This window comes from Terrapene carolina, unplaced genomic scaffold (assembly GCF_002925995.2).
Source record: "Terrapene carolina triunguis isolate 2854851 unplaced genomic scaffold, T_m_triunguis-2.0 Scaffold147, whole genome shotgun sequence".
Classification (NCBI taxonomy): Eukaryota; Metazoa; Chordata; order Testudines; family Emydidae; genus Terrapene; species Terrapene triunguis.
In genome coordinates, this window is record NW_020664498.1 from 6185118 (window position 1) to 6207484 (window position 22367).

General features: G+C 43.6%; 1 protein-coding gene across 2 annotated transcripts in view; it reads right to left on the reverse strand.

The window, feature by feature from the left end:
- Window positions 1-22367, reverse strand: part of LOC113406877 (adenosine kinase) — a 579784-nt gene that overhangs the window by 120765 nt on the left and 436652 nt on the right. For both annotated transcript variants that reach the window (XM_026653709.1, XM_026653710.1), the window contains exon 7: window positions 12631-12801. In XM_026653709.1, the coding sequence (XP_026509494.1) occupies window positions 12631-12801 (171 nt within the window). The remainder of the gene's footprint in view (window positions 1-12630; window positions 12802-22367) is intronic.

Here is a 22367-nt window from a genome sequence, read left to right on the forward strand (position 1 = left end):
TTGTTATTGCTTTTCAAAATGTACAAGCCCTTTCATACGTCCTCCTTTCGTAAGAGCACTTTTGTTGTTGCACCCACATCACTTTCCCAAACTGGTTGCAACAGTACTCTGTAATTGCAGAACTTCAGTTTAGAATCCTATAATTAATTTGTTCACAGACCACACCTTTAGAAGTAATAGCTTCACACACTGAAGAGAAGAGGGTTCTGATTTTCAAGGGAGCTTGTTAAATTTATTGTCTATATTATTGTGTTGCATTAAAAAACTGATTTCACCTTCACGTTTGGGATCACCGTTCTACACATCCTCCTTGTATCTTGCAATCATTTGTGAACTATGAGCCATATTTTTTGCTTATGTGGTTTTATTACTAAAAAAACTGACAGGGCACTCAAAACCTCATTCCAAGTCAAAAGAAAAGAAATAAATGTTCTACCTTTCCCATGGAGAAATCCTACAGGAATAGACATAGGACCCCAGAAACCCAGCAAGCTTCACCATGCCAACTTCTTAACAAATGGTCCTCTCAGGGACAGAGGGGCCTGCAATGGGCAGGAATGTGGTACTGAAGTGGCAGGGAACTCACAGATTCCAGGGATCTATGAGGAAAAAACTCCTATCCAACAGTGTGTCCCAAAGTTTGCAGACAGCTTCCCTGGCAGCATATATTACCATCCCTTAGGTGCGGCCATTGGCTTCTGCACCCTCTTTGAGAGGTATGGAACTTAGGTTCATACGCCTAAAACCAGCATTTATTCCCTGTGTGAATAGAGACAGGTTTTGAGAGGGAACAGATAACACAGAGTTACTGCTTCCTGGCTCCATCCTCCTTTGACCCAAAAGAGTCCTACCAGAGTTGTGCAGCCCCCATCACAAGAAGCAGAGAGAATGAAGCTTTCAAGGAAATAGGAGAACAAGCATGCAGCTGTGGTACTGCTCTCCACCTTTCACTTATCCCCTTATGTGTGTTCCTCCGCTTGCACAGCACCTATTGTGCAAGAAGAAATCATCTGCTCATTAGGTGATTTTACATTTGGATGTAATTTTTAAAGCCTTTATCTCTAACAACCGAAACCACTGTTGTGTTATTCAAAGTTAGCTTGAGTTGTAAAAAGTATGTATTAGGAGGTGAGTTGTTATAGATGAATTAGGCAGTAACTGGTGACAAGCAGTTATCATCAGGAGATAATTGACCTTATTTGAGAGTTAAGCATCCTGAGGCAAAGCAGAGTGTGCTTAATCCTGGCAGGTTAATTATCCAGTGATTATGATAGTTTGGAAAGTATTATTGCTAAGAACCATTTGCAAAATGACACTATTAAAAAAAAACTTAATGTAATAAAAATTAAAAGCAATGACAATAATCAGGTTCCCTAGTCATGTATTGCCATATAATGACTTCAGAATAGCCTTAATTGGTTAGTAGCACTGGCTGTATGATTATTTTTATATTGAATGTTTTGTATTAAATTTATTATGTGAAGTCTAGTTAATAAGTGTCAAATATTCAAGCCAAAATGTTTTGGATAGGTATGAAAGAGATTTCAAAGACAAATGATCAACATACCAATGGCCATTGAGCTACAGTTATAGCTGATAACTACTACAGTTTATTATAGCAGTGTTCAGCACCACCATTGCAGTTAAGGGTATGTTGGCATTTACATTCTAAACTAGAGTATTTATTTTGTTAGGTTTACAACTTGCCCATTTTAATTATCATCTAGCTGAAACTTGGAATAACCAATCTCCATTCAGTTGTAAATTTTTAAGTGCAAGATGTAATTTAAAATCTCTTTGCCAATTGTTTTTAGTTTAAGAATGGCATCAATTTGGAATTCTGCTGCTCTTTTGATGCTTTTCGCATTACTCTAAGAATAAACAGCTCAGTGTTCAACAATAAAACTGTGTTGGTCTATAATGTGAAGTGAAGATAAATATACAGAAGAGTAAAATCATATGTGAGGTTTCTCTCTATTCTAATAAAGTAACAATTATACCATCTAGTATGAGTTTTCTAGCTTATATGCTTAACTTATGTATGTCCCGTTACTGTTTATGATCGATAAATTAGCAAAATTCAATGAAAACAAAATATAAAGACAGAAGGAAAGATCAAAATAGATGGGGAAAAATGGGTGTTTACATTGGTTCAGCCAAGTGGTTCACTTCACATCAAGACACAAATAGACAGACAATTAAACATTATTATACAAGATTCAAAATCAGGAAAATGAATCCAGGAGAAGAAACAAAAAGGGGAGCATTCAGAAGGTTGAACTGCGTCAGAGAAAACTTTTCTTGTTAAAAGGGTTTTGCATGCTCTTAACCACAAACCAAGATACATGGAACAAAAACACTGGGAACCACAAGATACAGCCCACGCCAATAATTAGGAAGTGTACCATGGAAAGAGAAAGGGTTTCAAATCACAGAGTAACAAGAGAATATACCACTGTGAAAAGTATCCTAAAGAAAGAGGAATCTAAAGTGGCAATGAACAGGTTACAAAGCAAGAAACAAAAATGATCTTTGTTTACAATGAACAGAAAATCCCACACTAGCAGGGCTGCAAGCAACATAGATCAAGAGGTCTGGTACTCTTTAAAGTGCATAAACAGTATGGTAACATTTAATGATGATAGGGTAAAAGATACTATTTAAATATAAGCTAACCGACAACAGACTGCTTCAAGAACTATATACAGTAAATGCAGGGAGCATTTTACACTGCATTATGCATACAATATTACACAATAAGTTATGACAAGTAAGTAAGTAATACCATATCCTATTGAAACAGCAGGGGGAATTAAAGTAGGCAGAATGCAGTTTCCATTGGAGCTGTTGCATCTAGTTTTGTGAAATGCTGTTGTACATGTAATGACAAGTGAGCACAACCTATGTTTTATAACTCATCTGAAAAATGGTACCTTACACACCATAGAGATCCGTTATATCAGAAAGGTTAAGGGAGCAGTACCAACACAAAAGGAGGAGGAACACAACACTGGGTTTTCCTGGGAGGTTTCTCATTCAAGAATTGACCAGGCCTGACTCTGCTAACTTGTGAGATCTGACAAGATCACCTGAGATGGTATGGTTCCTGAAAAGAAATACATGGTAGCACCTCAACGAGGTCTTCACAATGCAAATGACAGAATGAGGCTGTCATAATGACAAAGATAGAAAAAAACTGTTACTTACCTGTTGTGCAACTGTTGTCCTTCGAGATGTGGGCACAGATATGTATTCCACTCAGGTGTGCTCGTGCCCAGTGCACTGAAGCCAGAGAAAGTTGCCCAGCAGTACCTGTAGGGACAACGCCCATGATCTCTGGCCTTTAGCCCCTCCCCTGGCTACTGAAGGGCAGTGCTTCCCTGATGCCTTTCAGTTCCTTTGCACCCAATGTCAAGAGTAGAGACTCTGATATAGAGGGGATGGAGGATGAGTCATGGAATACCCATCTGCACCTGCATCTTGAAGAGCAACAGTTACAAAACAGGTAGCTAACCATTTTTTCTTCTTTGAGTGGTTGCAGATGTGTATTCCACCCAGGTGACTCACAAGCAGTAATCGTAGGAGGTGGGATTCAGAGTCTATTTAAACAATTACAGCAGAATGGCCTTCCCAAAGTTGCACCTGATCTAGATGCAGTGGTAATAGCATAGTGCTTGGTTAATGTATGCATAGAAGACCAGGTAGCAGTCCTGCAAATGTCCTATATCAAAACATTACTGAGAAATGATACTGACATTGCTTGAGCTCTCATCGAAATAGCCCGCAATCTTTGCAGAGGCATGATCTGAGCTACTTCATATGTTGTTGTATTGAAGGAAGTTATCCTTCTGGAAATTGTGTACACAGAGATCACCTGACCCTTAGTTCAATCTGCACAGGAGACAAAACGACAAGATGCTGAACAGAAAAGCTTTGTCCTCTGCACGTAAAACGCCAAGCATCGTTTCACATCCAATGTATGAAGTTTCTGTTCATCTGCAGTTGAGTGTGGTTTAGGAAAGAACACCAGTAGGTATATTACTTGGTTAAAGTAGAAATGAGGAACCACTTTCAACAAGAATTTAGGATATGGCTGTAGGGCCACTTTGTCTTTGAAAAACTGCACATGGGGTCTCTGCCATTAAGTCCTGTAGCTCAGTTACTCTCCTTGCAGTTGTTATAGCAACAAGGAAGGCTGTCTTCTGGCACAGGAGGGACAGAGAGCAGGTTGTCATGGGCTCAAATGGAAGCCCCATAACAGCAGTGAACACAGTATTAAGGTCTCTCAAGGGAACTGGCTCTTTCACTGGTGGGAGGTAACGAATGACTCATCTCAGAAATGTCACTATCATAAAGTCTGAGAAAATGGCTTTCCTTGGATGGGTGGATGGAATGCTGAGATCACCGCTAAGAGAGTCAGACCTAAGCATTGAAGATGTAGCAGATACTCCAAAATTTCCTGAATACGAGCTAGCCTTCGTTGAATGCCCAGGGCCAGTGATCAAATCGAAAACCGCTTCCACTTAGCCAAATGGGTAACTCTAGTGGATGGTTTTCTACTATTGAGAGGTATTTGTCTAACATCATGCATTCCTCTTCCTCATCTAGCTATGCAGCATCCATGCAACCAGATGCAGACTGCTCAGTGTTGGATGCAAAACTCAACCATAGTGCTGAGTCAGTAGGCAGTAGATCAGGACACAGAGGAAGAGAGATGGGAGGTTGAATAGATAAACTTAGTAGGTCAGAGAACCAACATTGTCTCGGCCAAGTTGTTGCAATGAGAATTAGTCTGGTATGATTCAGTTTTAGTTTGAGAATAAGCTGAGGAATCAGTGGGATCATGGGAAAGGCATGCATTAGCACTGATTCCCAGTTCAGGTGGAAGGCATTGGTTAAGGTTCCTGGACTAAGACCAAGCAGAGAGCAAAATTGATGCACTTCTTTTCTCTTGTTGCAAACAGATCAATAGCTGGGATTCTTCATTTTGCGAAGATAGACCTGAGCACATTGTAACTTCAGAGACCACTCGTGATTCTGGGAGAAAATCCTGTTGAAGTGATCTACCAAGTGATTGTGTACCCCTTGGGTAAATGAGCAGCTATGCGAATTATGTTTTCCTCAATGAAGAACTGCCAAAACTTCATTGCCTCTTGACAAGTTGGTTGGAGCAGGCTCCTCCCTGCTTGTTCATGCAATACACTGCAGTGATGTTGTCTGTGAGTATGTGAACTGCTGTGCCCCGATGTGATCTCAAAAGACTCAGTATGCAGTGTAAATGGCTTGAAGCTCCAGGACGTTCTGCCAAGAATGACCTTGAGCAGATCACTGCAGACTACGTGGCTCTGGGAAGAAGGATAAAGGAGTTTGAGGCGCAAGTGGTGTTCTCGTCCATCCTCCCTGTGCAAGGAAAAGGCCTGGGTAGAGACTGTCGAATCGTGGAAGTCAATGAATGGCTACGCTGGGGGTGTCAGAGAGAAGGCTTTGGATTCTTCGACCATGGGATGGTGTTCCAAGAAGGAGGAGTGCTAGGCAGAGACGGGCTCCACCTAACGAAGAGAGGGAAGAGCATCTTCGCCAGCAGGCTGGCTAACCTAGTGAGGAGGGCTTTAAACTAGGTTCACCGGGGGAAGGAGACCAAAGCCCTGAGGTAAGTGGGGAAATGGGATCCTGGGAGGAAGCACAAGCAGGAGAGCGCAAGAGGGGAGGACTCCTGTCTCATGCTGAGAAAGAGGGACGATCAGTGAGTTATCTTAAGTGCCTATACACAAATGCAAGAAGCCTGGGAAACAAGCAGGGAGAACTGGAAGTCCTGGCACAGTCAGGGAACTATGATGCGATTGGAATAACAGAGACTTGGTGGGATAACTCACATGACTGGAGTACTGTCATGGATGGATATAAACTGTTCAGGAAGGACAGGCAGGGCAGAAAAGGTGGGGGAGTTGCGTTGTATGTAAGAGAGGAGTATGACTGCTCAGAGCTCCGGTATGAAACTGCAGAAAAACCTGAGAGTCTCTGGATAAAGTTGAGAAGTGTGAGCAACAAGGGTGATGTCGTGGTTGGAGTCTGCTATAGACCACCAGACCAAGGGGATGAGGTGGATGAGGCTTTCTTCTGGCAACTAGCAGAAGTTGCTAGATCGCAGGCCCTGGTTCTCATGGGAGACTTTAATCACCCTGATATCTGCTGGGAGAGCAATACAGCGGTGCACAGACAATCCAGGAAGTTTTTGGAAAGTGTAGGGGACAATTTCCTGGTGCAAGTGCTGGAGGAACCAACTAGGGGCAGAGCTTTTCTTGACCGGCTGCTCACAAACAGGGAAGAATTAGTAGGGGAAGCAAAAGTGGATGGGAACCTGGGAGGCAGTGACCATGAGATGGTCGAGTTCAGGATCCTGACACAAGGAAGAAAGGAGAACAGCAGAATACGGACCCTGGACTTCAGAAAAGCAGACTTTGACTCCCTCAGGGAACAGATGGGCAGGATCCCCTGGGAGAATAACATGAAGGGCAAAGGGGTCCAGGAGAGCTGGCTGTATTTTAAAGAATCCTTATTGCGGTTGCAGGAACAAACCATCCCAATGTGTAGAAAGAATAGTAAATATGGCAGGCGACCAGCTTGGCTAAACAGTGAAATCCTTGCTGATCTTAAACGCAAAAAAGAAGCTTACAAGAAGTGGAAGATTGGACAAATGACCAGGAAGGAGTATAAAACTATTGCTCAGGCATGCAGGAATGAAATCAGGAAGGCCAAATCACACTTGGAGTTGCAGCTAGCAAGAGATGTTAAGAGTAACAAGAAGGGTTTCTTCAGGTATGTTAGCAACAAGAAGAAAGTCAAGGAAAGTGTGGGCCCCTTACTGAATGAGGGAGGCAACCTAGTGACCGAGGATGTGGAAAAAGCTAATGTACTCAATGCTTTTTTTGCCTCTGTCTTCACGAACAAGGTCAGCTCCCAGACTGCTGCACTGGGCAGCACAATATGGGGAGAAGGTGACCAGCCCTATCTGGAGAAAGAAGTGGTTCGGGACTATTTAGAAAAACTGGACGTGCACAAGTCCATGGGGCCGGATGCGCTGCATCCGAGGGTGTTAAAGGAGTTGGCGGATGAGATTGCAGAGCCATTAGCCATTATTTTTGAAAACTCATGGCGATCGGGGGAGGTCCCGGATGACTGGAAAAAGGCTAATGTAGTGCCCATCTTTAAAAAAGGGAAGAAGGAGGATCCGGGGAACTACAGGCCAGTCAGCCTCACCTCAGTCCCTGGAAAAATCATGGAACAGGTCCTCAAGGAATCAATTATGAAACACTTAGAGGAGAGGAAAGTGATCAGGAATAGTCAGCATGGATTCACCAAGGGGAAGTCGTGCCTGACTAACCTAATTGCCTTCTATGATGAGATAACTGGCTCTGTGGATGAGGGGAAAGCAGTGGATGTGTTATTCCTTGACTTTAGCAAAGCTTTTGATACGGTCTCCCACAGTATTCTTGCTGCCAAGTTAAAGAAGTATGGGCTGGATGAATGGACTGTAAGGTGGATAGAAAGCTGGCTAGATCGTCGGGCTCAACGGGTAGTGATCAATGGCTCCATGTCTAGTTGGCAGCAGGTTTCAAGCGGAGTGCCCCAAGGGTCGGTCCTGGGGCCGGTTTTGTTTAATATCTTTATTAATGATCTGGAGGATGGTGTGGACTGCACTCTCAGTAAGTTTGCAGATGACACTAAACTAGGAGGTGTGGTAGATACACTAGAGCGTAGGGATCGGATACAGAGGGACCTAGACAAATTAGAGGATTGGGCCAAAAAAAACCTGATGAGGTTCAACAAGGATAAGTGGAGAGTCCTGCACTTAGGACGGAAGAATCCCATGCACTGCTACAGACTAGGGACCAAATGGCTAGGTAGCAGTTCTGCAGAAAAGGACCTGGGGGTCACAGTGGACGAGAAGCTGGATATGAGTCAACAGTGTGCTCTTGTTGCCAAGAAGGCTAACGGCATTTTGGGCTGTATAAGTAGGGGCATTGCCAGCAGATCGAGGAACGTGATCGTTCCCTTTAATTGGACATTGGTGAGGCCTCATCTGGAGTACTGTGTCCAGTTTTGGGCCCCACACTACAAGAAGGATGTGGAAAAATTGGAAAGAGTCCAGCGGAGGGCAACAAAAATGATTAGGGGTCTGGAGCACATGACTTATGAGGAGAGGCTGAGGGAACTGGGATTGTTTAGTCTCCAGAAGAGAAGAATGAGGGGGGATTTGATAGCAGCCTTCAACTACCTGAAGGGGGGTTCCAAAGAGGATGGAGCTCGGCTGTTCTCAGTGGTGGCAGATGACAGAACAAGGAGCAATGGTCTCAAGTTGCAGTGGGGGAGGTCCAGGTTGGATATTAGGAAACACTATTTCACTAGGAGGGTGGTGAAGCATTGGAATGCGTTACCTAGGGAGGTGGTGGAGTCTCCTTCCTTGGAGGTTTTTAAGGCCCGGCTTGACAAAGCCCTGGCTGGGATGATTTAGTTGGGAATTGGTCCTGCTTTGAGCAGGGGGTTGGACTAGATGACCTCTTGAGGTCCCTTCCAACCCTGATATTCTATGATTCTATGACGTTGAAATGGAAAGACGCTCTAGTTCTGATCACAAGCCCCGAATTTTCAGTGTCCCTAGATGTGCTCCTCAACCTATTGAAGAGGCATTGGTGATTACAGTTCTGGTTGGTGGAGCAAAGGGAACAACCTGGCAAACATTGCTCTGAACTGCCCACCACTGTAGGGAGACCAGGATTGCTGGAGACACCCAGACAATTTGGGCAATTGACAACTTGGGCAATAGACTAACTTCAATCACACTTATAGATGAAGGGGCAATCTCACATACTGGACTATGTACATGAATGCAGCCACATGGCCTAATAACTTCACGCATACAAGGACTGTGGTCCAAGGTTGAGACTGAAGTGCCAGACACAGGTGATGAAATGCCTAAAATCATTCGTTTGGAAGAAATGCTCTCAAACTCAAGAGTCTAGTAGGGCCCCCAAAGAACTCAAATTTTTTTGAGTCGATGTTAAACAACTTCCCTTTGTTAAACAACTTTCCCAAAATCAGACCCAGACGATTGTAGAGACATAACATGAATTGGACATGCGAGAGGACTTGGCCCTCAGTAACCAATCATCCAGATATGGGAAGATATTAACTCCTTTTTTTCTGAGCTATGCTGCTACCACAGTCACGCATTTGGTAAATACCAATGGAATGGAGGATAGGCTAAATGGAAGCATGGTGTACTGATAATGCTGACCTGCCATTACAAATCACAGAAACCACCTGTGACCTGGAAAGATTGCCACATGAAAGTAAACATCCTGAAAATCAAGGGTTGCAAACCAGTTGTGATTCAAACCAGGGAGAACAGTCATTACGGTAACCATGCAGAATCTTGTATCTTCCCTCTGACTTGGAGACCAGGAAGTATCATAAGTAGAATTATTTCCCCCGATTCTGAAGGGCAGCCTCCTCTGTGGCCCCCAAAGCTCAAAAAGTATGCACCTACTGAAGAAGCAGACTCTTAGGAGGGTTCCCTGAAATGGGATGGGGTAGAAGGGTGCATGAATAGGAATTGAATGGCATAACCCAGTCCCAGTGCTTCAGATCCAGTTGTCTGTAATTATTGACTCTCAGGCCCTGTAGAAGTCGGAAAGCCTATCCCCAAATGGGGGCTTGAAGCGTAATGACTAGAATGCTGACCTCGGAGACAGAGTCAAATTGGCTGCTTGAACGAAGCTGATGAAGGCCGGGCCGACTGATTGACATTGGGACAAGAACACCTTATTCTATGAGACTTGTGCCTCTTTCTGGAGAAGTCATGCTGTCTAGATAATTCGACCTGAAAAACCACTGAGGGCGATACTGCTGCTGCTGCTGACACCTCTTTACTGCTGGGGTAAAAATCCCCAAATGATTGCAATTTAGCTCACAAGTCTTTACATGAATGCAGCATCTCCTCAGTTTTGTCAGAGAACAAGAATTGTGGCTGCAGCAACAGATGTTCAGGAGGAGAGGCTACCGGCAGAATAGGTGATCTCATTCTGGACTGTACCAAGGACTGAGACCATGCCGACTTTGGAACATCCCAGAGATTCCAAGGAGGCCACTCTGGGTAAGGGTACGGCATTGGTGGCCAGTAAGCATTGGGCCAAGGATGCCTCACTTTACTACAGGATTGGTGCCGATCTGGATACTGATGGGTGATCCCCAGGAGGTCTTTGACTTCTGCGAGTGATAATGAGAAGGTGAGGGATAAGATAAAGACATCTCTGAGCCCGATGCTGAGAAACTTTCCAAGTAGTCCACATGCAATGGAAGAGCCATCCTCCACAGGCTCAACAAATGTCCAACCTCATCCAAAGTCCAGCACATCAGATGCATTGGTAAGGATGAAGTTAAAATACTAGACACTTCAAGCACTGATAGGGGCCTCACACTTACATTCTATACCAGAACAGACGTCAGCACTGACGTTAAAGCCAGCACCATTCCCATCATGGCAGTGAGCACCAGAGTCATCAACAGCAGCAAAGAGAATACATAAGAAGAACATACGAACATAAGAACGGTCATACTGGGTCAGACCTGTGCTGATTTTCAGTGCCAAAAAGGCAGGCAACTTCAGTCCTGTACCCTGAGTTAGAAGAGGTGCCAAAGTTGGTGCCTACACTAATGCCAAGTCCACAACCCATACAGATGGTGCCAAGGGCACTGATAAAGACGCCATCACACCTGAGCACCCTTGAATCTGAGGAGACTCAGGAACTGATGCTTCCTGATACGCCTGCACTGGTATGCTGTCAAGCAAAGCAAGTCTGATGCTGCCAACACTGATACCATCAGTACCAGACACAATGGACGACCCAGAGATGATACTGGAGACAACAGTACTGAGTCTACTTGCTCTTGCCTCAGTACTGAAAAGCAAGTAGATGGCTCTGCTCTCTCACATACAGGATGAATCATGCTGCCCGTCTGCACGCCTCTTAGAAGGGAAAGAGGAATCTCTCCTAGCTCTGGAACAGCTCCAGCCTCTTTTATGAGATTTTTTTCTAGGGGGACCAGAGGAAGGAGAAAGGTCTTTCTTCCTTCTGGGAGAGCCCATGCTGCCTCAAATACCCTCTGGGAGGCCTACTGATCCGTGAAGGTCCCCAATGTCAAAGCAGGCCATATGGCTTGCTCCAGAAGGTGCTGCTTCAAATGCAAGTCCTGCATTCACTCACAGATGCAGCACCTTTACTTAAAGTGCCCCTACCCCAGGCACAATAAACAGCATGTGTGGGGTCACTATTGAGGACAGTCATCTCACACAAAGGATAATGTTTAAACCCTGGTGATGGCATCAGCCAGGATGACTATCTATCTAAACTACTACGATAAATTAACCTGAGAGTACCACTAACTATTTTAATTATTTATATACAATAAAATCCCAAACAAACTGAGGTAGAGCAGCATGAGGTAAAATACCACACAAAATGTTCTGACTCTAGCCACAGGCAGTGAGAAGGAACTGAGGGTGTCAGGGCAAAGCTGCCCTTAAACAGTCAGGGGAGAGGCTAAGGGCCAGAGGGCACAGGCATCACCCCTCTGGGTACTGCTAGGCCAAGTTCTTCGGGTTCAATGTGCTGGGCGCACACATACCTGAGTGGAATACATGACTGCAACATTCAAAGAAGAACTGTCAATGTTAAATACTTCTCCCATCCAACTACCCGTGGTTAGTAGACTCTCACTATCCTACTGCACCTGAAGAAATATGCTATTTTCTAATCTTTAAAAAAGTATTCAGGGCTGGTCTATGCTAGTTTTTGCACTGCTGTATCTGCACCAATGTACACCCCGAGGGCAGACATGCTGCACCAGTGTACAAATTCACTTTCCCAATACAGTTTACTCTGATTTGAAACTTAGACAAGCTGCAATAATGCATGTAACTTTTTACACCAGCATAGCTATGCTGGTGCAAAAGTGTCAAGTGTAGAGAAGCCCTCACTCAGTTCATTTATTTATATGACTTTCTTTAGGAGTTCACCCTTTTATTCATGATAAGCAAACATAAAAATGCTTACAAGAGAACCCTGTGAATTAAGAAAATGCAAAGTGATATCAGTACAATCAGTAAAATGTTGGCCTCATTGAAGTCAATTGCTGTTTTGCCATTGAGTTCAGTGGGCACAGAATTTCACCCAATCAGTTTACCGCACTCTTGCACAGAAAAGCATAACAAAAGTGAATTTCTATAGATGGTTTGCCATTCTATCTTCCATAGAGATCAATGAGAAATTTGTAAACTGTGTTTTCCTAATGTCCTTCTCTTTCTGCTTAAAGAAAGTGTCTACTTTATTGCAGAATGGGCCAGCAAGACTAAAGCTATCAAGATGAAAACTTTTAACAGGTTAACACATTAGCAGTCCATTGAACCACTGGACTAGTTTAATTCTTTCTTTTTCAACTTAGATTGTAAATTAGATTTTACAGTATCATTTTACACAAAGTTCCTTAAAATATATGTTAATGAAGAAAGAAAAATCAGAGATTATTCTAGACAAACATCTGTCAGAAACAAATATTTTTAGTAGGACTCACCATCTCATTTCCGAAAAGGATGTCAACGTAAGGCATGACTTTCATCAGTGGTTCCTTATAGAACTGGCTAATAAATGGTGCAGAAAGATTCAAAGTGAAGATCTTGTTGTCTGCAGAAGAATGATTGGCCACCTTTAATACTGCTTCTGGTGAAACCGTAAGAAAAAATCCCTGCAAGCAAGCAAGCAAACAAATATATATTACTAATTTCAAATTAGGAATCATAGTAAATAAGTTGTTTGCAGGTAGGACAAAAAATGAAAAGCAAACTTATCGAATGTGTATAAATGGCATCCTTTGATTTAATTTAATTAGTCAGATTAATCCATTATGCCTGATCTCTTAATAATGCAGTATAATATTTAAACAATGAAAAGAATGTCATCCTACATAATTAATAATATTTTGTAATATAAAATATGAAGCCATTTATATGTTAATAAAACCAATATCAATAAAAGGAAACAAATAAGTAACTACATAAATTAGGGTTGCCAACCCTCCAGGATTGCGCTGGAGTGTCCAGGAATTAAAGATTAAATCTTTAATTAAAGAGTATGTCATGTAATGAAACCTCCAGGAATACATCCAACCAAAATTGGCAACCCTAACATAAGTGCAGTCTCCCAAAGGAAAAGCTAATTTAGAATAAGGAGTGCAGATCAGGGTTTAGGAAAGTAATATGAGTGAAGATCAGACCAAGCCTTTACTTCACTTGATTCCCTTCTGAGAAAACCAATTCTGCTGGAATGTATACCAGGCTCATTCAAATTCATACACTGAAGCTAAAAAAAAAAAACTTCATTACCTGACATTAGTAGTCCCTATCACTTTCTTTAAGGTTTCCAGACAGTAGAAGAACAGGCCACATATACCTTTTAGTCTTGAACTGTAATACACCCTTGTTACTTTGCACTACACTGTTACTATTCAGTATACCTGTTTTGCTATATTATATTTATATAGATGCTGGACACTGGTGGGGAATACTAGTTAATGTAACTATTGCAAGCGCTGTAGATTGTATATACTTTGTAATTTTTCAAGATCTTCTCCCTCTCCCAACTCAAATGATGAAAACATGACAAATATAAAATAATTGTCAAAAATGAAATACTGAATAAACAGAGCTGAACCAGAAACAAGCCAGTATCTCATTTAATTAAATTTCAGTTTACATTCTTTTTTCTCCTTTACTTTATGTTCGCTTGCATCCTTAAGTGCATACGGCATCCACCAGTTTTCCACCATTTATTTTGGTCTTGGGCTAGTCTGTTTAGGCTTCTGAGTGTCATGTTGATGAATTTACCTAAGTAATATTTCTCTAGGTTGTCCTCTTTTTCTCTTTCCAGGTGCTGCCCATGTTACCACTTGCTATGGAAGTTGTGTCAGTGGCATCCTTAAAGCGTGGCCTAAATATGTCCATCATTTTCTTCTTGACATATTTGATGCTTCAGTATGGTTTGCTCTCCTTTGAATTTCTGATGTTGCAAGAAACTGTCTTCAATGCACTCCGAAGATCTTTCATAAGCATTTACTTTGGAATTAGTTAATCTTCTCATCAATTTCTGTTGTAGATTTCTATGACGGTGCTCCAGACATGACACCAGTATTCAAAATTCATAGTTGTGCATCAGTGCCAATCATGCTACTTTCCAAATCTTCTCAAGCTTATGAAAGTTGTTTGCTGCTTTTGATATTCATTGCTTGACATCTAGCTTGGTGTCACTATCGTATTTCTGACTCCATAGATAGGTAAAATGACTTCTTCTAGTACAGAGGTAGGCAACCTTTCAGAAGTGGTGTGCCGAGTCTTCATTTATTCACTTTAATTTAAGGTTTCGCATGCCGGTAATACATGTTAACGTTTTTTAGAAGGTCTCTCTCTATAAGTCTATATAATATAACTAAACTATTGTTGTATGTAAAGTAAACAAGGTTTTCAAAATGTTTAAGAAGCTTCCTTTAAAATTAAATTAAAATGCTGATCTTACGCCGCCAGCCTGCTCAGCCTGCTTCCACCCTGGGGTTCTGTTCACCTAGGCCTGCAGTGGGCTGAGCGGGGCGACTCGAGGTCAGGGCAGAGGGCTGGGGTGTGTGTGGAGGTGCAGGGCAGAAGGCTGGGTGTTGGGGGTGACTCGAGGTCAGGGCAGAGGGCTGGGGGTGTGTGGAGGTGCAGGGCAGAAGGCTGGGTGTGTGTGGGGAGGATCAGGGCAGAGGGCTGGGGTGTTTGTGTAGGTGCAGGGCACAAGGCTGCGTGGGGGGGGGTTCAGGGCAGAGAGCTGGGGGGTGTGTGGAGGTGCAGGGCAGAGGGCTGGGTGTTGGGGGGAGGTCAGGGCAGAGGGCTGGAGGGGTGTGGGGAGGTCAGAGAAGAGGGCTGGAGGGTGTGCAGGGCAGAAGGCTGGGTGTTGGGGGTGACTCAAGGTCAGGGCAGAGGGCTGGGGGTGTGTGGAGGTGCAGGGCAGAGGGCTGGGGGGGTGTGGAGGTGCAGGGCAGAGGGCTGGGGTGTGTGTGGAGGTACAGGGCAGAAGGCTGCGTGTTGAGGGGGAGGTCAGGGCAGAGGGCTGGGGGTGTGTGAAGGTGCAGGGCAGAGGGCTGGGTGTGTGTTGCGGTGGGGGGGGTTCAGGGCAGAGGGGTGGGGGTGCAGGGCAGAAGGCTGGGGTGCTCGGCTCGTGGGGGTGCTCCCAGCCCCCTGCCCTGAGCGGCTCAGGGCAGGGGGCTGGGAGGGATATGCCCTGTTCCACCCCCTTCCCCAAGGCCCATCCCTACCTCTCTCTGCCTGCTCTATGGAACAGCAAGCACGCTGCGCTCGGCTCAGCTCTGCTCCGCTCCCCCTCCCCAGGGCCGTCCCGGCAGGGAGAGGGGGGAGGAGGAGGGGCCGGAATGCACCACGTTGTGGGAAGAAACGGGTGGGAAGCTTGGCTGACGCAGGACCAAGCTTTTGCCTCCTGCCCCCGCAGGGGAGAGCGGGGGGGGGGGGGGCTGAGGGGGCGCGGGGGCCGGGTCCCCCCCGCGCCGTGATACCCTGCCTCGTTCCTTCCACCCTCCTTTGACCAGCGGCTGGTGAGCTTCCCTCCTCCCCCTTCTTCCCCCAGCTTGGTGCATTCCAGCCCCTCCGCCCCTCCTCCTCCTCCTCTCAGTGGGCAGCAGCGTGCCTGTCAAGGCTGGATCCCCACTTTGAACTTTAGGGTTCAAATGTAGGGGCCTGCATAAAAACTTCTAAGCTTATCTACCAGCTTAGCTTTGGTCCGCTGCCACCATCACAAGAATTCCCTCCCTGGGAAGCCTTGAGAAACCTTTCACCAATTCCCTGGTGAACACAGATCCAAACCCCCTTGGATCTTAAAACAAGGAGAAGTTAACCATCCCCCCTCCTTCCTTCCACCCTCCTTTCACCAACTCCTGGTGAATACAGATCCAAACCCCCTTGGATCTTAAAACAAGGAGAAATCAATCTGGTTCTTAAAAAAGAAGGCTTTTAATTAAAGAAAAAGGTAAAAATCATCTCTGTAAAATCAGTATGGAGAATACTTTACAGGGTAATCAAACTTAAAGAGCTCAGAGGACCCCCCTCTGTCTTAGGTTCAAAGTACAGCAAACAAAGATACACACTCTGGTAAAAAGGTACATTTACAAGTTGAGAAAACAAAGTAAATCTAAGACGCCTTGCCTGTCTTTTACTTACTAGTTTGAAATAGGAGAGACTTGTTTAGAAAGATGGGGAGAACCTGGATTGATGTCTGGTCCCTCTCAGTCCCAAGAGCGAACCACCCCTTAAAACAAAGAGCACACACAAAAGCCTTCCCCCCCCCAAGATTTGAAAGTATCTTGTCTCCTTATTGGTCCTTGGGTCAGGTGTCAGCCAGGTTACCCGAGCTTCTTAACCCTTTACAGGTAAAAGGATTTGGAGTCTCTGTACACAGAGAGCTGTTACCCTTCCCTTTATAGTTATGACAGTGCCACTCAAAATTGGCTCGTGTGCCGTGTTTGGCACGCGTGCCGTAGGTTGCCGACCCCTGTTCTAGTAGGTTGACGTCAAAATGGGAACCATGAATGAAAAGATGTGATGGCTGCCATTTTGAGGTCAACATTCTGAATCTTTGTGACTAAAATGTAACATGCAATGTTGCACTGCACATATACCAATCATCATTTCAAAACCAATTGCAACTTGGTAGAACCAATAATTAAAAGCAGGAAAAATGATTGAGTCTTCATTAAGGAGCAACCACTTACCAAGTCTGGTTATGCAAATAAATAAAATTGGTTTTATTCCTACAAGTGAAGAAATCTGTGACCTCAAATTCCCCCACATGAAATGACAGACTTTGTCCTTGCTCGAAAAATTACTGATCTCAGTTTGTACACCCAATGTGTTGTGATGATTGATAGTAGTCCATCTTTTATACATTGTTTCAACCGAAAAAGGGACTTTTTTTGTTTTTTGTTTTTACTGGTGACACATTGACTTTACCATGGTAAACAGTTCCATAAAGTTTAATATCACAGTAGGACACCAAGTTAAACATACTCTAAGATGCTTCCCTTATTAAAAATAATACCTTTATATCTGCTCAATTATAGCAGTTTTGCATTTCCATAACCTAAAAGAGTTCACTAAATATTCTCAAATTTGATTAAACATACTGAATTAAAGGCAGCAATCACATGTGCTGCAAAGTAACAAGCAACTTGCAAGTAGGGTCTTGTAAGTGAAGTGCCATTTCAGTGGCATCTATAGCAACACCATTGCAACACTCTAAAAAACAATGATGAAAGGGTTCTATTTTCCAGTTCTCATCACCATATTATTCAGTCTTCACATTAAAATACATCTGTATTTTTATTCAAAGTAATTCAGCTAAAGATCATTTTAGAAGTTCTACTCATTGACAAATTTTAGTCTAACAAGGAGTTTACAGATTAAAGATCATTTCGAAAACATTGTCTAAATATTTCCCGTTGCTCCACACTTCCCAGTTTAGCAAATATATGATCACTTCCAAAATCTGGGCTTGATCCTGTCAAGAGCTGAGCACCCCATTAAAGGCAACAGGAGTTGAGGATCCTTTGCATCTTCTTGAGGTGCTCAGCACCTTTCAGGATTGAACCATACAAGCAACCAAGCTGCCTCCTTTCTATTTTTGTATCCTAAAGAATTAAAATGAACAGTTTATATAACATCTTGTCTCCATAGCAATCTCTTCCATCTTTCAGTGTTTCATTTAATGAGCAGAGTTAGAATTTTTTTTAAAAACTGTTCCAAGCACAAAATAAAAACCTTTCATGCTAACATGTTGCCAGCTGTGGATGAACCACATAGTGGTCTGCATAAATATTAACCTGGTCAAATAATTAGGCTTCTCACCAATTTCAGACTGAAAACTTGATCTGAACTAAAATACATCTGATTGTAATTTAAGGTACAGAATAGTATCCCCTTGGGATCTAAGTCAGGCCTATGTCCAACTTTTTCCCCTCCTCTTTTGAAATGCAACATAAAGGTATTTGAGATGCACAAAGTATAACTTGCATTTCAGACCTTGCACAGTAAAGGCCATGAACTAAAAAAAGTTGCAAGACTGACTTTTGGGTTTCTTTAAAATAAACTTCACAATTTAATTTCATTCCACTTTTCAAAAGGTTTCTTTCCCTCATATTTTTCTTTAAATGAATAGTTGGTATTAAAACATTTAGGGATTACAGCTATACTATAGAAAACTCTTTTTTAATACTTTGCCAACCATAATTTTTCTTTGTAGAAGTAATTTTCAGCTGTTTGTTCCAGGAAATAGTGCCGAAAAAGAATGTAGGGGAAAATTTGACTGGTCTTTAACCAGAGAGCTGGGTTTAAGAAAGCCAATCAGAGTTTGCATTCCAAGAACTGAAATGGACTTTGGCCATGTCTTTACTGAGGCTCCAATTTCAGCCATCATTGTCCAGCCATCAGCACAGTTGCACCAATGCAACTAGTTTTGATTTGCACCATTGTAGCTTACTATAGGCCTGGTCCCCACTAAGCCCCCACTTCGGACTAAGGTACGCAAATTCAGCTACGTTAATAACGTAGCTGAATTCGAAGTACCTTAGTCCGAACTTACCGCGGGTCCAGACGCTGCAGGAAGGCTCCCCCGTCGATGCCGCGTACTCCTCTCGCCAAGCTGGAGTACCGGCGTCGACGGCGAGCACTTCCGGGATCGATCCCAGAACATCGATTGCCTGCCGCCGGACCCTCCGGTAAGTGTAGACGTACCCATAGTTTCAAATAGGAGTAAGCTCCACCAGTTCAAATAACAGTTTTCCTTGTCTATGCTAGAGGTTTGCACCAGTGTTGCTACAAGAATGTCTGGCCACAATAGCTGTAATCAGGACAAATCACCACTGTAGACAAAGCCTTTGAAATTCCATATGCAAATTTCTCTCTGATGCTTAAGACAAGTGGCTTGCAGCATTTTCAAATTGGCAGGCTACAACCAATATCTAGTAATAATGTAAGGTCAACAAAAGTATATTTGTCGGTCCAAAGAGTGAACATTTAGTAATAAAAATATAAGATTAGCTTATTGGAAAGCAGAGACATAACAGGACAAAGTAACATCAAATTATCCTTCTGTTTCTCATACCCTAGAGCACTGCCAACTTCCTAAGTGGCTGGAAGTTATATTTCCTAGTTACACATTAACCAGTGTTAAAAAACATGATTATTGCCTTAAACCTCTCTTGTTATTGTATAGGACACATGGAAACCACTTCAGCTCTATTCTGAAACTGACATTCTCTAGCTGCAAATGAACACATTGTGAACTCCCAACAGAAATGTTTTGAATGGAGGAAGAATATAAAACAGCTAATCAGGAGAACTCTCTTAGCAGAACACTCATCTTGATGTTTATGGATGAAACCACCATTCAGTATTAATGGGAGTTATAACAAGAGGTCACCTACCAGCAGCTGTTATTTGAGGGCATCAGCTATGCATATTCCAATTTGCAGGATTGGCACCTCCTGGTATTGAGCAGTGTCTGTTGAGGCCACTTGTCTCTTCCTTCCACTCCACTTGTGGATGATTCCCAGAATATAAAAGGGGGAGTGGCCCCAACCACTGTTCAGTGCCTTCTCTAATTTTGGAATTCTTTACCTGAGACACCAAAGAAGTGGATAAGGTGGGCAGGAGATGTGAACACACAGAGGCAACACTCTCAAAGAACAACAGTTACTGGCAAATAACCTCTCTTTCTTCTTCCAGTGGCCTCTGCACATTCCCTCTTGTAGGAGATTAGCAAGCAGTACAGCTCCATAGGAAGGTGGGCTGAGGAATTCTAGATGAACAAGAACTGCAGAACTGACAAAATGAGTATCAGCTCTGAATGGCAGGTCAAGAGAGTATTAGAAGGTGGCCACAATTTTGCTCTCCCTGATCACACCTAAGTAAGGGACTAATTTTTGCTTCAAGTAACAACTTTACAAATTCTGTGAAAAGACTAAGCCCCCAAAGGATGCTGTCTTCAGATTAACTGAATATCTTTTAATATATATCCAGGTGAATGAAAACCTGGTGAATCATACCAAGGGTGTAAAAGAGACTTGGGGAATACAGACAAGTTTAGTGGCCTGTAAGAGATGGAAACAGAGATGACTTGAGACTGGAAACGGAAAAGAGGATACCAGTGAAATCCTACTTCAGTTTATAGAGGAATAGCCATTTGACCTGTATTTCACTGAGGCTTGGTTTACACAGTTTTGGTACCAAGATAACTATGCTAGTTAGGGGTGTGATTTTTTACTTGTACTGGCACTGGACTACTTCAAGCAAGTGGAACATTTGGAAACAGTGCCAAAACCTTGGCACCAGACTCAAATGGTTATGGGAACATTAATGCCATGAATTATGGGCATCAAGTGGTTCACCAGGTCCATAGTGCTGGATACTAGACCCTGCACTCTGTTGATCTGTATGGATCAAGGGATTTCTATGGTATCAGACTGTCAGCACCAAATTATGTCAACCCGTAAGGCTCTGAGGACTTTGGCACAAAGCTGACAGTACCAGAACCTTGTTGCTGAATTAGACTGACTTGCAGGAATCCAGGAACCTTAGTGCCAGCACAGGCCCTAGCACTGGGCTAAGACAGATAAGACCAAAGACATGGATGCCGCCAGATATAAAGCCACTTAGCTTAGTGGCTGTCTAAAGTTGATGCTGGAGGTACACATTGCCAGACTGCATCGACTGGAGATGAGAGGCCTCCCCCATCAGTAGAGTTGTGTGAGGTGGCTCTCCTGCTCCTTTCCATCTTTCATATTCAGGTGTCCTTTTCATAGACATCAGAATGACTGGACACATTTAGTAATTTTCTGCACAAGTAATTTGTCTTGTGAGGTCATCTCTCCTATTTTTATCACATGAAGACCCAGAGGGTTTCTTCTGATCCACACTAAACCTATGCAGCACCAGCATTAGCAGATGTGAGTGCAACAAAGTAAGGGTGTCAGAAGTGTCTGCATCACAGGACTAGAGACAGTTGAAACATCTCCTGGAGCCAGGAATACTCCAGCTCTGGTGAAGGTATTTCTCTATAAGGTGTTCCATCCAAAGGCACAGATCCTGAAATCACTTGTGCACATGAGAATCTTTATTCACATGCATAGTTCCACTGAACTCAGTAAGATAACACACGAGTGAAATTGCTCAATGCATGAGTGTTTACATGATCAGGGCCAAGATTTTCTAAAGCCAACAAGTATTTCTTTGAACCCAAAGCTGAAATCTGTGACTTAATATTCATTTAGACAAACCCAGATTCAGATGACAACAAGCAACTATGTATTGTTGGATTATTATTGTTGAATACCACACACGTTTGTATAAGAATATTTAGAAAACAAAAAATAGGACTCAAGAAAAAAAGAGGAGGTTAGTTACCTGTAACTGAGGCTCTTCAAAACGTGTGGTCCCTATCTGTATTCCACTGAGAGTTATACGCATGTGCCATGCATCCGGAGCTGGATATTTTTAAAGTAGTAGTGTCTGTTAGGTCATGCATGTGCCCTTGCTTCACCGTTTCATCCGAGGTGCTAAAGGGTAGGGTGGACCGACTGCGCCTTCAGTTCCTTCTCCACCACAAACCAAGAAATCTGCAGCAGAGGGGAAGGAGGGCAGGATTGAAATACAGATAGGGACCTCACATCTCAAAGAACCTCCAGTTACAGGTAAGTAACCTCTTCTCTTCGAGTGATGGTCTCTATTGTATTCCACTGAGGGTGAAAGAAATCGTGGAACGGAGAACAGCCACACCGAACGAGGCATCCATTGCAGAATCTCGCACCAAGGCATAATGGGAAAAGAAGGTATGTACTGAACTCCATGTGGCCAACCTACATATGTCTGTAAGCAGTACATCGTGAGGTGCTGCTGTAGTCAATGCTTGCACTCTTATGGAGTGGGCTTTTACCCCAAGTGCTGGAGACAATCCCGATAACTGATAAGAGTGTAATGCACCCTGAATCCCACTTAGAGTAGAGATCACTTGCCCTTTAATCCTGTCCGTTATAGTGATAAAAAGTCTAGGGCAGTGGTTCTCAACCAGGAGTCTGGGGCCCCTTGCAGGTGCCGCAAACAGGCAGGGCCGGCTCCAGGCACCAAGCACCCAAGCTGGTGCTTGGGGCGGCACCTGGAGGGGGGCGGCGGCGCGGCGCTCTGGCCGCCGGGGGGGGGGAGAGCCGAGCCCCAGCCGGGG